This window comes from Protopterus annectens, chromosome 9.part0 (genome assembly GCF_019279795.1).
Source record: "Protopterus annectens isolate FY-2018-M chromosome 9.part0, PAN1.0, whole genome shotgun sequence".
Lineage (NCBI taxonomy): Eukaryota > Metazoa > Chordata > Ceratodontiformes > Protopteridae > Protopterus > Protopterus annectens.
This window is the reverse complement of record NC_056743.1, coordinates 1,837,397,995-1,837,416,380: the sequence shown is the minus strand read 5'-3', so window position 1 is coordinate 1,837,416,380 and position 18,386 is coordinate 1,837,397,995. Positions and strand designations below refer to the sequence as shown.

At 41.7% G+C, this 18,386-nt stretch overlaps 1 protein-coding gene across 1 annotated transcript in view; it reads right to left on the bottom strand.

Annotated features, from left to right (window-relative positions):
- The window catches only part of LOC122810797 (glutamate-rich protein 3-like), a 226,188-nt gene extending 208,666 nt beyond the window's left edge, over positions 1–17,522 (bottom strand). The window contains exon 1 of the mRNA XM_044082357.1: positions 17,366–17,522. Within this exon, the coding sequence (XP_043938292.1) occupies positions 17,366–17,385 (20 nt within the window). The 5' untranslated portion in view covers positions 17,386–17,522. The remainder of the gene's footprint in view (positions 1–17,365) is intronic.
- Between the last annotated feature and the right edge of the window lie 864 nt (positions 17,523–18,386).

Genomic DNA, 18,386 nt, shown 5'->3' with positions numbered 1-18,386 from the left:
TTCATGGAGAAAGCAGGGTTCCCACCTATGAAATAATTGAGGTCATATGTACATATATGTATTTCCCACAAAGCTACTTGACGTGCAATGCACATACTGTTGTCATACAGTAGTAAAAGCAAAACCCACAACACATTGACCAACAGTGTCACACACATAGAGCACATACACACTCACCAAGTGCAGGCTTCAAACCCCTACCTAACTACTTCATGATACTAAAGGAGTACACATTAACACAATTCACTATACACATTACTGGGAGTTCTCTTTTCCACAGGTATATTTGTAGGATGGTGACATCATCAGACTTGACAAAGATTAGGATACTACTTTTAAGGTGTTTTACTACTCCCCAAAAAGGTTGCTTCTCTCCAAGGAGATCACACACACGTACTTGTCAAGTGCAGGATTCAAACCCATACCCAACTACTTCATGATATTAGAGGAGTACGCATTAACATAACAAGCTATATACATTACTGGGAGTGCTTTTTTCCACAGGTATATTTGTAGGATGGTGACATCATCAGACTTGACAAAGATTAGGATACCACTTTTAAGGTGTTTTACTACTCTCCAAAAAGGTTGCTCCTCTCCAAGGAAATCACACACACACTTGTCAAGTGCAGGATTCAAACTCCTACTTAACTACTTCATGATACTAGAAGAGTACGCATTAACATTACAAGCTATACACATTACTGGGAGTTCTCTTTTCCACAGGTATACTTGTAGGATGGTGACATCATCAGACTTGACAAAGATTAGGATACCACTTTTAAGGTGTTTTACTACTCTCCAAAATGGTTGCTCCTCTCCAAGGAGATCACACATGAACACACACACTTGTCAAGTGCAGGATTCAAACCCCTACCTAATTACTTCATGGTACTAGAGGAATACACATTAACACGACGCTATACACATTACTGGGAGTTCTCTTTTCCACAGGTATGTTTGTAGGATGGTGACATCATCAGACTTGACAAAGATTAGTATACCACTTTTAAGGTGTTTTACTACTCTCCAAAAAGGTTGCTCCACTTCAAGGAGATCACACACAAACACACACTTGTTAATTGCAGGATTCAAACCCCTACCTAATTACTTCATGATATTACAGAAGTACGCATTTACACGACGCGCTATACACATTACTGTGAGCTCTTCTTTCCACAGGTATATTTACAGGATGGTGACATCATCAGACTAGACTAAGTGGGTTACATTAGGTGGGCTACATAGAAGGAATGTCTAAACACTTTGGCCATGTGATCATCAAAGGAGAGTTTACTATCTACCTGTGTCCCCAGGGCCATAATGACTTTCTCTGCACATAAAGGATTACCACCTATGTGGTAATTTGTGTGCACTGTGTTTTATCCAAAGGGGATGACTATGCATTCTTTGGCATTCTGCTTGAGGGCAATATTTTAACACCAGGTATTTGTCTCTGTAAGACCCTTCTGGAGGATGTCTGTGTCAGCCGTAGAGTCAATTATGGACCACAGTTAGCAGTCATCTGCAAACCTTTTCAGCCATACTCCTCCTGTACTTGCCTGTACCTCTGAGCAGTATCTACTGAACAGGTGGGGTCCCAGGACCAAGACCTGTGTGATGCCATTTGTGACTGGTTTATAGTCGGACATGGCACCCGCAACCCTGAACATGTGTGTTTGATCTGTAAACCACTTGGCCACCCATCCTGTGACATAGCTGTTAATGTTCAAGCTGGTAAGCTTGTCCATCATGACAAAGTGGGGAATGGTGTAGAAAGTCCTTAGAGAGGTCCAGGTGGGCTGTGTGGGCTACATTCACCTCCATCTATGTCCTTGGTAACTGTTTCAAATAAGTCAGCTAGGTTTAGGAGGCAGGATCTGCCTTTAACAAGGCCAAGTTGGGTAGAGTCCAGTGTCTGGAGGTCCCCAATATATCTGTTTATGGGTTCCATGATAATTTGCTCCATAGCTTTGCAGACCAGGCTGAGTAGACCTATAGGGCAATGGTTTCCAGGTTCTCTTGTGGCACCCCCCTTTGTGGAGCTGGATGACTGTTGGTGTATGCCATTCTTTGGGTACATAGCCTGTGGTACGATTGAGTCTGGACAGTGAATGTAGGTGAGGGTGTAGTTCCTTTTGGGGCTGGTGTACGACGCAGCCTGGGACACCATCCAGTCCCATTGATGCTGTGTTCTTAGCTTTGGAGAGGGCTGTCTTTACCTGCATGTCCATGAAGTCTGGGGCTCTGCATTCTTCTGGGATGGACATAGGCCTTTTTGGGAGTGATGGGGGGGAGTTTGCACTGAACCTTTCCCCAGGATGTGGGCAATGTAAGTTGGTTCAGTGTATTTCTTGCCATTTTTCAGTAACTGACAGCATATTTGGAAGTTGCCACCTACATGTTTGGTATAGCTAATGAAGGCTCCGTGGTTGTTATTCTTACATTCCTTTTGAATTTGTCTTTAGAAACTGGCCTTGGATTATTTTATGAGCGATCATTGTTTCTTCCTAATAATGATCAGTGATGCCTTTCCTTTTGTGAAGTTTGCTCTATCATGTGTTCATTTCCTCCTGCTGTTGTCTAGCTTATTTAGGGGTGACGACCACCAGATTGGTTTCTTATTTTTGGAGGAGTGCATCTTGGTTTTATTTGGCATATCTCGATCAATGCATCCCTGTAGATGCTCATAGGATGCACTTGTAAATTATTCGGCAGATTGTATGGCATTATCCTATAGCAAGGGGGCTTTGGAACTTTCCACTTTGGTCTTGGGAAGTGTGCAGTTTGCTTTTGAAACTGTCTTCACAGTGGTTTCATTGACTGGGGGGGGGGGGGTGGGATGTGGATGTCCAGTGTGATTACTTTATGGCCTGATATTACCAGCGAGGGGTTTATCTCTGCTATGTTGGTGATAATCAGGTCCAGTATGTTCTCACCTCTAGTGGGCATGGTGACCAGGTGTTCCAGGGTGTTAGAGTTTTTAAATTCTAGGAAACATTGGGCAAAGGACGTTGTACACGAGTAATTCTCCCACTCAATGTTTGGGTCATTGTAATCTCCTCATATAATGGTGTTTGATAGGACCTTTGTAATTTCCACTGTTCTCAGGACTACTGAGTGAGGTTCCTGAGACAAGGTAGGTGATCTGTAGCAGGCTACAATCTGATAAACAGCTTTGCCCAATTTTAGTTGCACTTGCATGGTCTCCAAGGCCTCATGCTGTGCCACTAACCTGTAGGTGTGGGTATCCATAAGGTAAATGGATACACCCCTTCCTTTGGTATTTCACTCTGGTTTTGGCTCCAAAAATCAGAGGGAATGTGAGTGTTTTACGTGGAGCATGTCCAACAGCTCTGTGTTTGACATAGCTTTGTATGTTAGGCAGAGAACACCTCTGAGTAGGCGATATGCAAGGGGGTAAGGCTGGAGCATTTTGAGATGGTTTGTGTATGGCATGTATTCCAGGCCACTAATGCTCTTTGAGAGGTATTGCTGCAAGCTTTCCTGCTGTTGTAGTTGTCTTGTGAGATACATAGCAAAAGGGGCGTTTTACTCTACTATGGTTCTAGTGAGCGATGAGTAGAGGGGAACAATGTCCTCTTCTATTCTACATGAGACACCTTTTGTGATGAGGTGTGCCACATAGGAGGACTTCCTGATTACTGTGGGGATGTGATTATCACAGCTGTGTCCACTGTCCACCTATGACCCAAGGTCTCTTGTCACACTTTCAGTGTTAAGTATACTACCGCCTATGTTGTAGTCCATGGCTACAGAGTTTTTAACAAAGGGATGACAATGCACATTTTGGCATTGAGCTTGAGCCCATGGCTTTGACAACAACCATCTGTCTCAGTGAGGCCCTTTTGTAGGATGTCCACATCTTTAGTGTTTACAATTGTAGCTCCCAGTTTGCAGTCATCTAGAAACTTCATTAGCCACAGACCTTCCATGTTATAGTTTACTTCAGGGAAGTAGATACTAAACAGGACAAGACCCAGGACTGGACCCTGTGGTACTGCACTCGTCACTGGTCCAAAGTCATACATGGAGTTTGCTACGTTCACAGTGTGTGTTCTGTCAGTAAGCCTGTTGGCAACCCATCTTGTGACATAGCAATTTATACCTCATTTAGTGGGTTTATCTGTATTTACAGAGTGTGGGGTGGTGTTGTAAGCCATGGCAGGATCTACATAGGCTGTGCGAACCACCTTACCCTTGTCTACGGTTCTGGTGACTGCTTCAATGTCATCTACCAGGTTTAGGAGACATGATCTGCATTTTACAAACCCAACATGGTTGTGGTCCAGGGTTTGGGGATTACAACTGTATTTTTTATAAGTTGTATGATGATACATTCCATGGCCTTGAAGAGCAGGCTCATCAGGCTAATGGGATGCTAGTTCCTGAGGTCCGTGGTGTCTCCACCCTTGTGTAGTGGGATAACCGTCGCTGTGCACCATTCAGCTGGCACAAAGCCTGAGGTGTGGCTATGACTGAACATGGTACGTCGGTGTGGTGCCTGTTCATTCTGTTGTTTGTGTAGAACACAGCCTGGGAGGTTATCTGGTCCCATGGCTGCTGTGATACTGGCTTTGGAGAGTGTTTTTTACCTGTGCAGCTGTGATGACAGCAACTTTGCAGTCTTCCATTATAGTGATGTGCTCTTTCATGGGTGAGAGGGGGGTAGAGTTAACACTGATCCTATCTGCCAGGATGTTGCCAATATCAGTTGGGTCTGTATATTTAGTGCCATTGAGCTGTAACTCAGAACAGATCTGAGTGTTGACATGACATGGACCTGTCTGTTGTGCAGAGATCTCCTGAGTAGACAGTATGCAACACAGTACAGATTGGGTTAAATTCAGTCTTGTTGCATGGGGCAACTGTTTGAGGCCAGTAATCCTCTTGTTGAGGTACTTCAGTGGTCTTTCCAGCTGCTGATGGTGCGTAGTCGGATTCAACTCAAGTGTGTTGTGGTACTCTCTGACAGGTCTGATGACTGATGAGTAGAGGGAACCTCCTTTGACCTACATGCACAGACCTTGGCAGGTTGTGTGAACACATAGCATGATTTTCTGAGCACTTTGTGAATGTGTTTCTGGAAGTAGAGATGACTAACCACATATGTCCATAGATCCCTTATTATCACCTCCATATTTAGCCTAAGCGTGTGAGCATACCTAGTATGACCTTTCAGTATGTTGTTGCCTGACATTTGCTTTGTTTATTTAAGTGTGTGAGCATGCCCAGTATGACCTTTCAGTGTGATGCGGAATGAAATCCACTACATTTGTTGAAGTGCGTGAGCATGGCCGCTATACTATATGTGTGTGGAAAATCAAGTTGTATTTTTACAGCAGGGCTCACCTTTGTGTCATAGATCAACAGGGATCATGCTGTCCAAGAAAAAACAGATACTGCTAGGTTGAGCACCCTCGGTTCACAAAGACACAGAATCATGCTGTGCCTGCAGGGCTTCCATGACACACTTTGCATAGACTTATCAACATTTCTACATACAGGGGGACAGCTATTCTTTGTACATTTCTACCCGGGGGCAAACCTGATTGTTACTGTGGGTGTACATAGGATGAGGGGTTCACCTGACACTTATACACATTTGCTATGTCTGCACTGCTATGTAAGGTACTCCATTTCAGTCTGTACTGTTGCCTATCGTACTGGCTTGAGGCATACTACTGTACTACAGATCTTTGCGTCCACTGTCACGTATATTAGATTGCGACTTCATAGCCTACCCAACCCACATCACACCACCTGGCCTGCTGTTCTCTGTCTGCATAGGCCTGTGGGGGAGGTTACCCATATGCCTCTGTAGGGGCATGCTACAGCATTTCTTTGTGTTTGCATTAGTGTACAATTGTCCTGCTGTGGCTGTGCCAGTGAAATGCTGTCATGGCTTAGTGGTTCAGTACTGTGACTATAGTGCACAGTATCCTGGGTTTGAGCCCTGTCACGGCTTTTTATTTTCATGTTGAGTAGACCAGACTGCTTGATGAACAGTAAAGCAGATAAGCAGATATGAGCATGTTTACCTGACTTTGCTCAACTTTGCCCGACCTTGCCCAACATTGCCCGACATTGCGCTAGTTAGCGCAGGCAATTTTATTTACATATACTAAATAGTGGTAAAAGCTGCTTAGCACTGCTTTATATTGCTTAAAACATGGCAATCATGCCTCAGGTGGTGCTGCAGGGCTGCCTATGTCGGATATACATAGTACACTCCCTATACATGTGAGGAAACTGGTAGTGTCAAGTTAGGCATCCCTTTTATTTTATGTGCGAGTCAGAGAGAGAGGCATCATTTCCAGAGTTCCTACTGAGCCAGTGTATGTGCTATGCATTGCCTCTTTGCCAAGGCCAAGGCATACTGGGCACGCCTCTTTCTGCCTACTGGGGCAGGCTCAGGTTGTTCCTCCTCAGAGTCACGCTGTGCCTGTGCAGGCCTTGGCAATGGTGGGGGGAGCTGTTTGGCCCTGCCCCATGCTGTTCCTGCTGCAGCTGTTTTCACAGGATCATATTGTGTAGCATGGCACATACCATGACAATTTGGGTACATGTAGTTGGTGTGTACTGCAAGGCTCCACCAGATGTGTCCAGGCACCGGAACTGTGACTTGAGCATCCCAAACACACGCGGGCATCCCAAACACACACTCAATTACATTTTGTGTTTGTGCGTGTGCCTCATTATGGAGTTCTTGTTCAGGTGTGTGTGCATTTCTGATGGGTGTCATCAGCCACGGCTCCAGTGCGTATCCAGCATCCCCCACTAGGTGACCATCAGGGATGTCCCCATTGGCAAATGTCTGGTACAGCTGCGTCAGATGCCAGATATGGGAATCGTGGTAGCTTCCAGGGCAGCCAGCACACACATTCAGTATTATGCCCTGGGCATCGCACATGACCTGGCAGTTGATGGAGTGGAAGCCCTTGCGGTTGATGTAGGCCCTACCCCGCTCATCAGCTGGTGCTTTGATGTGTATGTGCGTGCAGTCAATTGCACCCACTACCTCAGGGTATTCTGCTATTTGCTGGAAGAGATGCATATTGCTGGCCAATACCTCACAGGAATTGGGGAAATATACATGATCACCGACATGTGTTGACATGGCATTCAGGAACTGATGCAGTACCCTGGATGCTGATGCCTGTGAAATCCCCATCATATCACCAGTTGGTCTCTGGAAGGTACATGTTGCTAGTATTCTCAGGCCAACACATACCTTGGTTTCCACTGGGATGGGTTCCCCTCTGTTGGTTCTGTGTGTGAGGTGTGGCCTGCACAGCTCAATAATTTTCTGCAGGAGGTCTCTGTCCATTCTATAGTGCTCCACTATCTCCAGCTCATGTAGCCCCTGGTAGGTTAACCTGGGTCTGTACACTCTTCTCCGTCTCCTCACTGTGGGGTGCTCAGCAGCATTCACAATGGCACCACCCTCAGCATCTTGCACATGTTGCCTTATAATAGCAATGGCAGCCCCTAACATTTTTTTTGTCTCAGTTAAGCTTTTTTAAGTTTTCACTTCTCTTTGTAGACTGCAGTGTTGCAGTGTTGCAGTGTTTCTGAGAAAACATGGGGAATGTTGTTTGCAGTGTTTTAAGTGCTGGGCTGGGCTGGGCTAGTGTACTGCCTGTGTAATTGGCTGATTCTGATTGATTTCACCTGGCAGCTCTGCTAGTTCTCCTTGGTTAACTTCCTACTACTTCTTTTCCTTCCTTTTCCCTTTCTGTTTCCACAGGGGGCAGCGCCACACAAACAAGCGCAAACACGTGCACACGAGTGCACACGCACGCACACAGGCTTACACAGGCTTACATAGGCTTAGGCGGGTGCACATGCGCACACAGGCTTAGACAGCCTTACACAGGCTTACACAGGTGCACACACCCGCACACAGGCTTAGACGGGTTTACAGGCGCGCACACAGTGTAAGCATCTTTGCAAGAAACTTTAGTGATATCCACGGCGTACACCTTTGGTTTCTGGGTTTCAGTTAAGACAATGTAGACATGCCTCTTCCAGTCCTGAGTAACTCACAACAAACACATGACACTCTGCTCTAATAAGCTTACAGTCTTTGATACATACCCCCTCATGATGTCACCTATCTTCTACTCTATTACTCCCCTAATCCTACACTTACACTCTAGGGACATGGTTCACATGGCAGGGAAAATTGGAATTCACTATCCTTATCCTCATTTGCATAGGATTGCCTACTAATGCTTGGTTACATCTCTCAAACTGAGCTTCCCCCCTTAGCAACCACTACTCAGTAGCCATGTTGGCTTCAGCCTGCCATTCACCTGCATGGCAGAGGAATATTTTTAATAAAATGCCTATTTTTGGCTTTTTTGTTTTTATTTTCTGGTTTTTATAGCACTGCACGTTTGCATGGCACTGCACTACGCTTAAACATCGGAGATTGGGGGAAAAATATTATTTTTAATATTGTGCAACAGATTAAAATGCTAATGGCCTTATATTTGGCCATTGGCATGCTTCCTCAACTGGATGCATCCTTTATTTGGAGCTGTCATAGCTCCGTTTTGCTATTTGCAGAACGGTACTCCATTACCAACGGAGTAAATTTCTGCAAATAACTCTACTCTTACTCGAACAGGTTAGTTTTTCCTGGATTGCAAATTTACCTCATTTGCATAGCTTTCAGCAGCAAATGAGGTAATTTGCATAACATAACACTGTCCATGCAAGAGTCGTTTTAGGAGCTCTCATGCACGCCCCATGCCGGCTTTTGTTGGATCGCTCGGCAGACATACTGGATGTCTGGAGTCTTACTCTACTCTTAGACTCCGTGCAAGCCTTTGTGAATCCAGCCCACAAAGTATCATGTTACACTACAAAACATCAAGTACAGATATTTTAAATCACAAAGTATCACGTTACACTAAGAATAATAACAGTGAAAAATGTAATGAGAATAAAAATTGAGCATATGCTTCATAGTAAAGTGCAATGAAAAACAACAACATGAGATGGAGAAGATATCTGAGGAAAAACTCATTAGTCAAATTATCTGTTACATAGAGTGGTATGTGATAAATGAGACCTGAGACAATTTTAATAAGATATTTTAAAGAGATATAAGAGACTATATGGTTGGAGACAGTGAGGGGAAATAGAGAGATGTCTTAGTATGAGAGTTGGTGTTCATATTATGGTTATAGAATGAAGTAAGGATGCTAGAATGAGATTATAAGAAGAGTGCAGGGTAGGGTGTCTTCAGGTAGCTTAGGTGAGTAGGGAGGATAGAGGTAGAGGAAAGGTCTGCAGAGATGAATTAAATGAGTTATAGTGGGGAAAACAAAAAAGACTGGAGTCAGAGGCTGGAGAGGGTTGCGAAGTGTGATCTAGGTTGAAGGGGGTGAGAGAAGTATAGTGAGTAAGTTCAGCCAGGATTGGAACAGGAACAGGTCCAAGCTACTGTAAAGTATTCTTTTAGGGAGCATTTAAAGGTGGGTAGATCAGAAATAGTTCTGGTTGTTAGAGGTAAGAAGTTCAATGTTTTTGCTACTGAGTATGAGTACAGGCCTTGTCCAGGGGATTTATTCAGTTTATTTATGGTGGGAAGTTGATTGTCACAACAATTTGGTTTTGTAAAAAGCCTGGTTAACTTCTTTGAGATGGTATCACAAACTTCTGACAGTGGTCAAACTATAAACACAGCTTACCTTAATCTAGCCCAAGCAATTGTCACCCTCTCCCACGTTAGCATAACTAATAAACTAAATGCATTACAAACAAATTCCAATGTGGTAAGATGGAAAGCTCATTAGTTAAAAGACAGAGCCCACATGGTGTGGGTGGCAGGGGCAATGTCAAAGAACATGAAATTTACCAATGGTGTCCTGCAGGGCCAGCCTTTGATTAACTGGTGCCCAAGGCAGACAGACTCCACGGCATCCCCCATGCCACCAGGTGCACCATCCTGGTTTACCTACACCATCCATATTACTTTTTTCTTCTTTTTTTCTCACAATTTGTCTTACTTTTCAGTTTTTCCTGTATTCATTCAACATATTTTAAAAAGGCAATTTCTTTACTACAAAATAAAATAATAATAATCATCATCATCATCAAATAAATACTGGAAAAGTGCCCCTGCTAAAGCAGTGCCCTAGGCAGCTGCCTAGCTGGCCTATGTGGCTATGGTGTCCTGCAGGGTTCAGTGCTGGGACCATTTTTGTTTGGTATTTATTTCTCTGCCCTACAGACTAAAAAACATAACCTATGACTAAAGAAATTTGCAGATGACTGCAAAACAGAAGTTACTGTCAAATACCCCTCTCACACAGAAGCCTTCCAGCAAGAACTAACACTTATAAATTCCTGGTGTATTGAAAATGGGTTTAAATTAAATGATAAAAAATGCAACATTCTCTCATTTGCCAGACAAACCATCCATCCACCAAACAGCACTGACAATGTCCCACTTCAAAATAAAATGTAGTTAAAAACCTGGGTTAATAATCCCCTTTCATTTGATCACTATGTAGCAACAGCTGTCAGGAAATTCTTCTACGTGGCACAGATAATTGCCATATCATATGAATATCATCCAGATTTAATGATGTTATTCTCCCCTTGTATTTAGCACTGATCAGAAGAATTTATAGAATACAATACCCCATTTGGGATGGGCCTTACCAGACATATCAAACAATTGCAAAGACCCCAGAGATTTTCAACAAAGAGATTCATAGGCTTAAAATCATTAAGCTAACAAAACAGACCAGAATCACTGACCCTCTTTTTTCTGTTTTAATGGTTCCTCTGAGGAGACCTGTGCCTTGCCTTCTGAGCTTTCAGGGACCCAGCAGTCCAGGATCCCTTCTACCTTCCCAAATAAAACAGTCCCACAAACATAAGTACAAGAAATTTAAACCTGATTCAGCAGATTAATCTAACAAGGTGGAGAGAGAGAGAGAGAGAGATTCATTACATAGCATCTCCTTCACCTCTGGAACTGAGTCCCCCTGCAGATAAAGCAGTGTGATATACTATCTGCCTTCAAATCGGACCTGGATAATTGAATAGGTATTCATAAATTCACCCAGCCATGATTGGCATTGCTCCCCTCAAGAAGGGAGGTACAGGAACTAGCAAGACATAGTTGGTGAAGATTCAGTAGCCTTCACCTTCCTATGATTAACATTATTCCTTAACTTTCTGACATAACTGGAGAAAGAGTTATAGTTTCCTGTACTCTACTTTACATTTTCTGATAGTGTTGCTAAGTTCCTTGCTGACAGGTTTCTGTCTAGGTTTGAGGTGGGGGTAAAGGAAGCGTTTACAGCGTTTCCTTCTTTTCCTTTTTTCATTAAACAGTTTATTAATTAAGCAATAACCCACGCCTGGGTGTGGGTAATGCTGGATTTACCCATGGTTGGTGTGGGTTGGTCACGAGGATGAAGCCCGAGTGGCCAAAGAAAGACAACTGTGGGTAAATCCAGCACTACCACACCAAAGTGTTATTGCTATAATGACATTATTTAAGAAAAAATACTTACTTTTCTTAAATAATGGCATTGTATAATGCCTCCGTGCTGCCCTTCCGCAGCTGTCTGGTATGCTGCGGCAGTTCTGATGTACTGCGTATGCGTATGCTTATGCAGTACATCAGAGCTGTGGGTGGAAGCAATGGAGAAAGCAAGATCTCCGTTGCTTTTTATAAAGTGTCTCGCTATGTTAAAGGAGTTTAACATAGCGAGACAGCTTTAAAAAAAGCAACAGAGAATCTCCGTTGCTTTATTTAAAGCTGTCTCGCTATGTTAAACCCATTTAACATAGCGAGACAGCTTTAAAAAAAGCAACAGAGAAAGGAAGATCTTCGTTACTTCTTTTAAAGCTGTCTCGCTATGTTAAACTCCTTTAACATAGTGAGACAGTTTCTAAAAAGCAATGGAGATCTTGCGTTCTCTGTTGCTGTAAAAAAAAAAAAGACTTATACTAATGGAAAAAGTCCAGGCGACCGGACCTTTTTCCATTAGTATAAGTCTTTGATTTACAACGTGCACGCTGACCAATCAGCGTGCACGTTTTGGAATATTAATGAGGGGTCATTGTATAATATGAGTGTTCCACCAGAGACGTGTATTCCTAAATGTACCATTATATTTAGGGTGGACTGGTACAGATTTCTATATGCAGCTGTTTAGATATTTCTAAAAAAATTGAAGAGCATGTGGCAACAGTCTCATCTGGGACAATTTGTAGGGGATTGTTGGGAATTTTGCATAGCTCTACAAGCTGAAGTAGGTCTGCTCTGGAGGAGTCCTTAAGGGTGGACTTTTTCAGTGGTGGGTGGTACCATTAAGCCTGAGGCTGAGATACACGGTGGGGTATATGTGAGGGCTAGGTTGATAAAGACCAGGTCATGAAAATTACAGCCTCTAGTGGATAGTTTTAAAATTTGCTCCAGTACAATGGTACTACCAAAGTCTAGAAATGCTGGGAATATTCATTTTAGATGTGTAATTGTGCTAGTCAATGCTTGGATAAATGAAATTCTCTAGCAATACGATATTTGGTTTGACAGTGCTAAGGTAATGTCCATGATCTTTGAGTATACTGATTGGGATCTGTAACTAACAATGGAGTGACAGATGGATTTGCTAAGGGTGATTAGGATCTCCCTTGCAGTTCCCCATGGGTATGAAGGCATAGTAATCACTAAATCCAAACACAGAAGGAGTGTTGTCATTGCACTGGAATCATGTTTCAGTAACTACAAGAATATGAATGTGCTCAAGTTGCAGGACAGCTTCAAATCCTGCCATATTTTTATTTGGACTCTTAGCACTGGGTAATTCTGCCATGATATTGTTCAAATTTTGGTTAGGGTTTGCTGTTTAAAAATATCCAGAAGGGAGACTCTGCCTAAAAAAGGTACTACGGGGGGCAGCAAAGGTTTTAGCGAGTATGCAGAAACTCTGGTATGAGAGGAGTAAATCATCTTTGGTGATATAGGAAATCTTATCTATATCTTATCCCAGGCTAAAGCTTACTGGGTACCCTTAGAATGATACCAACAACTTAGCCAAATGTTAAAGCCATTTATCTTATCTGGGTATCTAGGCATCATCCTTGGTAAAGTCAAGATATTACTCAAAATCAGTGTCTTTTCTGCCTCTAACACATGTGCAATATGTTCCATCATTTCAGTGCATACCTCATACTTGCCTGGTTTAATGGACATTAGGGCCCTTGTGACATCATATTCTGATGCCAGATTAGATGCTTACTGTAATCATGTTGTTGTCGTCCACTTTGGTGAGTATGAAGTCTTTATGCTTAACTACAGAGTCATCTATCATTAAGACATTTCTGTGTGTGAAAGCAGACATAGTGGGCCTTACAGACTTAGACCCTTTGCAGTTGCAGTATGTTAAGACAGTGAAGAAGGAGCAGATGTTGTATTGTACACTGAAGTCTGAAATCTTTTAAAATGCATTCAAGGAGGCTATGGCAACTTTTTCTTTATAGCCTCAGCATAAATTTTGGGCCAAGTGGTGTGTAGTGATTGATGTGATGTGGAGAAAAGATGCTTACTAAAAGTGGGCTGATGACAGAAGTATGCTGGCCACAGATGATGTGAAAGCACAGTGTTAAGCCATGCTCCTACAGAGTGGAGGACAAGGGCTAGTTGTGGTACTAAGGGGTGGGGAGAGAGAGATAAAAGACCTTGAAGATTTATGGATGGGGTATTTAGGGTGCTACTCTGAAGTTAAGTTAGATGGTGGCTAATCTAATAGTACTTAGCGAAAACACAGAGTCAGGTTTGCCAAGAATGATGAATAGTGGTGTTTCACCTATTGGCTACTACTAGTGCTGGTCTCACTGCAGCTATACTCAGCTAGTAATCAATGACCCTTTGCTTCTTGTCTCATTAGAATCAAAACAATAACATTAATCCCAAGCTGGTTCTTGAGAAGAATATGACAAGTTCTTTGATGATCAGCAGTCTTGTCTCAAATGATACCTAAGTCTGTAGGCTTGAATCAAACTTCTCCTGGTAAATGTCTTGGATAGCATTAACAGCAGCAGCAGCTCACTGAAGGAGAGCTAATTAGCATAATGGACTAAACCCAGCACAGTCAGGAAGGTCCCATACACTCTGCCCAGTCACAGACAGTCAGAAATCAATGTCTCCATGCTTGTTCTCTTACCAGGAGCAAAACGAGAACACTAATTGCAAGATAGCACCTAGGAAACAGTTTTCTGTCTTTCCAGGAATCAGTAGTTTCCAGGAAGGCTACAAATAATGCACCTGTGCTCTTTCTTCTGCCAGGAGCAAAACATTAGTACCAATCCTAAGCTGATTCTTGAAAAGTAGTTTGAAGTGATTGGCAGTTTTGCCCAGATATTAGTGATTTTAGAAGTAGGATGGAAAAATGATTAATACTGTAAGTTATGCAGTGTGTACTAAACAGTAGGAAGACATTAAGAGAGAGGAAACTGAAGTTTTAACAGTCCAAGGGAAGGGATTTTCCAGTATTTACTTCTGTTGCTCACATGAACGAGCAAACAAGAAGGCCACTTATGAGCGACTGAGCTTAATAGCATACTGAGAAACAGTGAATGGGTGGAAAATTACTCTCACAACAGTGGTAGTCACAGATCAGATGCAACTTCAAAAGATTAAAAGCTTTTCTTCTCCTGCTTACCTTAAATGATAAATATTACTTGTCATCTCCACCCACAGATCACCTAGACTTAACCCCTTTGTAGTCAGAGCAATGACCTGAAATAAATATTTGCTCTAATCAATTACTTTCAAAATTCAAAGAAAAAATGAAAATAAAACAAATGTAAAACTAAAGAAATTAAAAAAAAAATAAATGTGAACAAAATAATAGCAGCATTGCAAAACTGCAGACTTTAAATAAATAATTCTAAAGCAATCTCACAGCAAGATCTAATGCACAACTCATTCAAAACAAGACTAAAACTACAAAAAGTCCACACACACAGATGAAAGTTACACTAAAAACTAACTAAAGGTATAACAGCAAAATAACCACCAAGGGTAACAAGCATAGTTCAGCAACTCTGTTTCTCCTACATCACCCCACAAACTGTAATAAACTTTTGGTGTACTAATTCTTACTGATTCTTATTAATACTAGAGGCCACTGGATATCAATGGGAATACCATATATGGAATGTCAGCACATATCCAAATGGATATAAACGAATTGTCCCGGTACTTATTAACAAAAATAGATAGCTATTCCTTAGTCAGCGTATATGTGACCTCAGAGCTCACTGCCTGTTCTCACATCAGTTTCAAACGCCACTAGTTAAGCCTCCAATGAGCAGTCCTGATTCTGTAACCCAAAGGAGATTAGAAAGGAACTTAGATTCCAGGGCCACATAAACAAACCTACCAGATTCCTTTACTTAGGACTGATGTCAGAGCCTCTTAAGTGTGACAAGCCTGTGCATCATATCCTACCTAAACTCTTTCACTCCACTGATTCATTAGATACAGCTGCAGTCCATATTGTGAAACTTGATGGCCTCTTTTACCACCTATTTCTGCAGCCAATACTTACTACTATGGAACAAATAGAAAACTGCACTTAGATCCTCACTTCCCCCTTGACAGAAGAGTACCATGGGGGTCAGTTTTTTAGGCTAACTACATTTCTCTGTAGTGATCAACTTCATTTCTATCTGCAACCCTAATATCTGTGCAGATGATTTTGCAGTTACGTGTTCATACCGTGCTGATGTAACTATTGAAAAATTCAGCCTTAACCTCCCTGTGATGATGGAGTGGTCTGGGCATTATTATTTCAGTAAAACCAAGACCATGTTGTCCCTCATTCCTCAAAACGTACAAATAATACCCTGGGTGGTACATTAACGTGCCTTTTAGTGTGCAGACTGAAACTGAAGAACATTTCAGATATCTGGGCCTGTGGCTGGGCTCTGTGCTTTCTCTATACATGCAGGTAAGAGTTCTTGCCATCTTCCATTACATTTGATTATTGCAAAATGGCTAACCTTCTAGCCAAGGAGGGTCAAACAGCAATAGGAAAAGATGTAATGTTAACATACTAAAATTTCATCTACAGTCATTACATCATATTCCTCAGACTGCGTTAAAGGAAACAGCTAGATCATCAGCAGTCCCCAAGAATGAAACAGCATTGTAGCACCCGAATGAACAGTGTCCGTCTACCTACTGAAAAATTATCTCAGAACTTTGGCTGCTGTTCTGCTCTGCCATGCTGACTTGCATATACTACAGTTTTTATTTTATTTTTCATTTGGTAGCTGAGGTAGAACAACAATTCCCAACAGATCATTTTCAGACTCAGCCTGGGAGAGTACAATAGACACAACATAACAGTTTCAAATGGAAGCATGCACAATGATCAGTAGCGACGCACGCTTTACAAGAAAGCAATCAACACTATAACAAACAAACAAAAAAAACAGCTGCAAGTAAAAAAATAACTATACAGATTTAAACTGTAAGACACGTTACATTAAGTGCAGCAACATCTTCAGTTCTGGTGTCTTAAAAAACCTAAAGATAATCAACATTCTTTTTAAATAGTTTTTATCAGTTGATAGTCTCTGATTTAAAGCCATAAAGCTTTTTGCAGTAATGGTAATGTATTTTGTTTTGCCTTTGTATCTCACCAAGCACTTCATAAATTGATTCCCATGTTTAAACAATGCTTGATTTCACTGGGTACTTGCCTCTGCTAGAATAACATAGCTACTCAAATGACGATAAGTATGTAATGTGTTTCCACTACCTAGTTACAGTGTGCTATACATTTGAGTCTGTCATTGAAAATAATGTGCTTTGATCAGTGGTGTATCTTTTTACTGAGACTGTAATGGTGTTGTGGCAGAGAAAAGGTCGTTATCAGTCCAGTTCCCCCACCCGCAAAGCCAAAAAAAAAAAAACAGCAGTTATTAATTGTGATTAAAGTAGCAGATCCTGAGACTGAAAACAGAAAGAATAATGAGCATGACAACAGGGGAAGAAAAGGAAACCATTACTGCAGAGAAATACAGAGCAGAGGCAAGAAAAATAAACAGAAGACTGCAGAAATAAGAGTGGTGCATTCAGGAAATCAGAGAGCAAAAATAAAAATGACAGGGAGAGGGCAAGAAGAGAAAAACTGGAGACAAAATACCAATGTTTACATTTCTGGTCAACACTTTGGTGTCTTTCAGTCTCATGTTGTTGCTGCTAGCCAGGATTTCTGAAAGGAAGTTTTGTTCTTCATTCAAAACAAATGAAAATGGAGGAAAACACAGATGCAAGGAAACAAATGTAACTTACCCATTATCGGCAGGGTGCATTTTTTTTGTTGGTTTCTTCACTTGAAATTCTGATCACTTTGTCTCCTGGCAGCTGTGTTTGAACTTTTTGTTTTCTTTTTTAATCTCAGTTCTGTACTGCTGCCTGCTGCAGTGAGAAGGTCAGAGTTTGCAGCTAACAACTGTACTGCTCCTTAGCAACAGTATACAGGAACACCAGCCAAGAATAAGGAAGTACAATCAGGTTGTTTTCCTCATTACTCATGATAGATGAAGGCTTTCGCTGACTTCTAATTCTTGCAAAATCAGTGAGCACATCAGTTATTTTCAACCTTTTCCAGTATAAAAGGACATATAAAAAGTCTCCTCACAGCAGTACATTTATAGCTGAGTCAAAACCATCTGTCACATATAGCTTGAAAACTTAAATTTACATAAATTCCTGCTTATCTCAATTTACACTTCACAGATTTCCACCACTGAATTTGTATTTGTTCTATAGAAGACTCTTGGTCACAAAAGTGGCAAGGAATAAAAGGTCAAAAGAGAAATCACAAGGACAATATATATTTCAGGTCAAAGCCCATAAACCTATGTTTTAGGGGTTTTGGCCCTAGCTGCACAAAATAATTTTCTCCCAGTCTGTAAAGTCAGCAAAAGTAGCTTCACTGAATTACTTTCACCCTTTCATGGCTCACCACATTTCAGTTCTACAGTCCTAATTGCTCCTTTTTTATTATTATACTAAATACTGTAATTAGTAGTTTGTGGAATCCTTTAGAATGTATGCATCTCTTCCCTGCTTACCATAAACCGTTGGTTGTAATATATTATACCATGATTCCCCCCAAAACGTGCACGCTGATTGGCCAGCGTGCCCGTTGTAAATCGAGTTATACTAATGGAAAAGGTCCGATGCCGGACTTTTTCCATTAGTATAACTCGTTTTAAACACTGTCCGCTATGTTAAATGGGTTTAACATAGCGAGACAACTTTAAAATAAGCAACGGAGATCTCCGTTGCTTATTTTAAAACGTCTCAT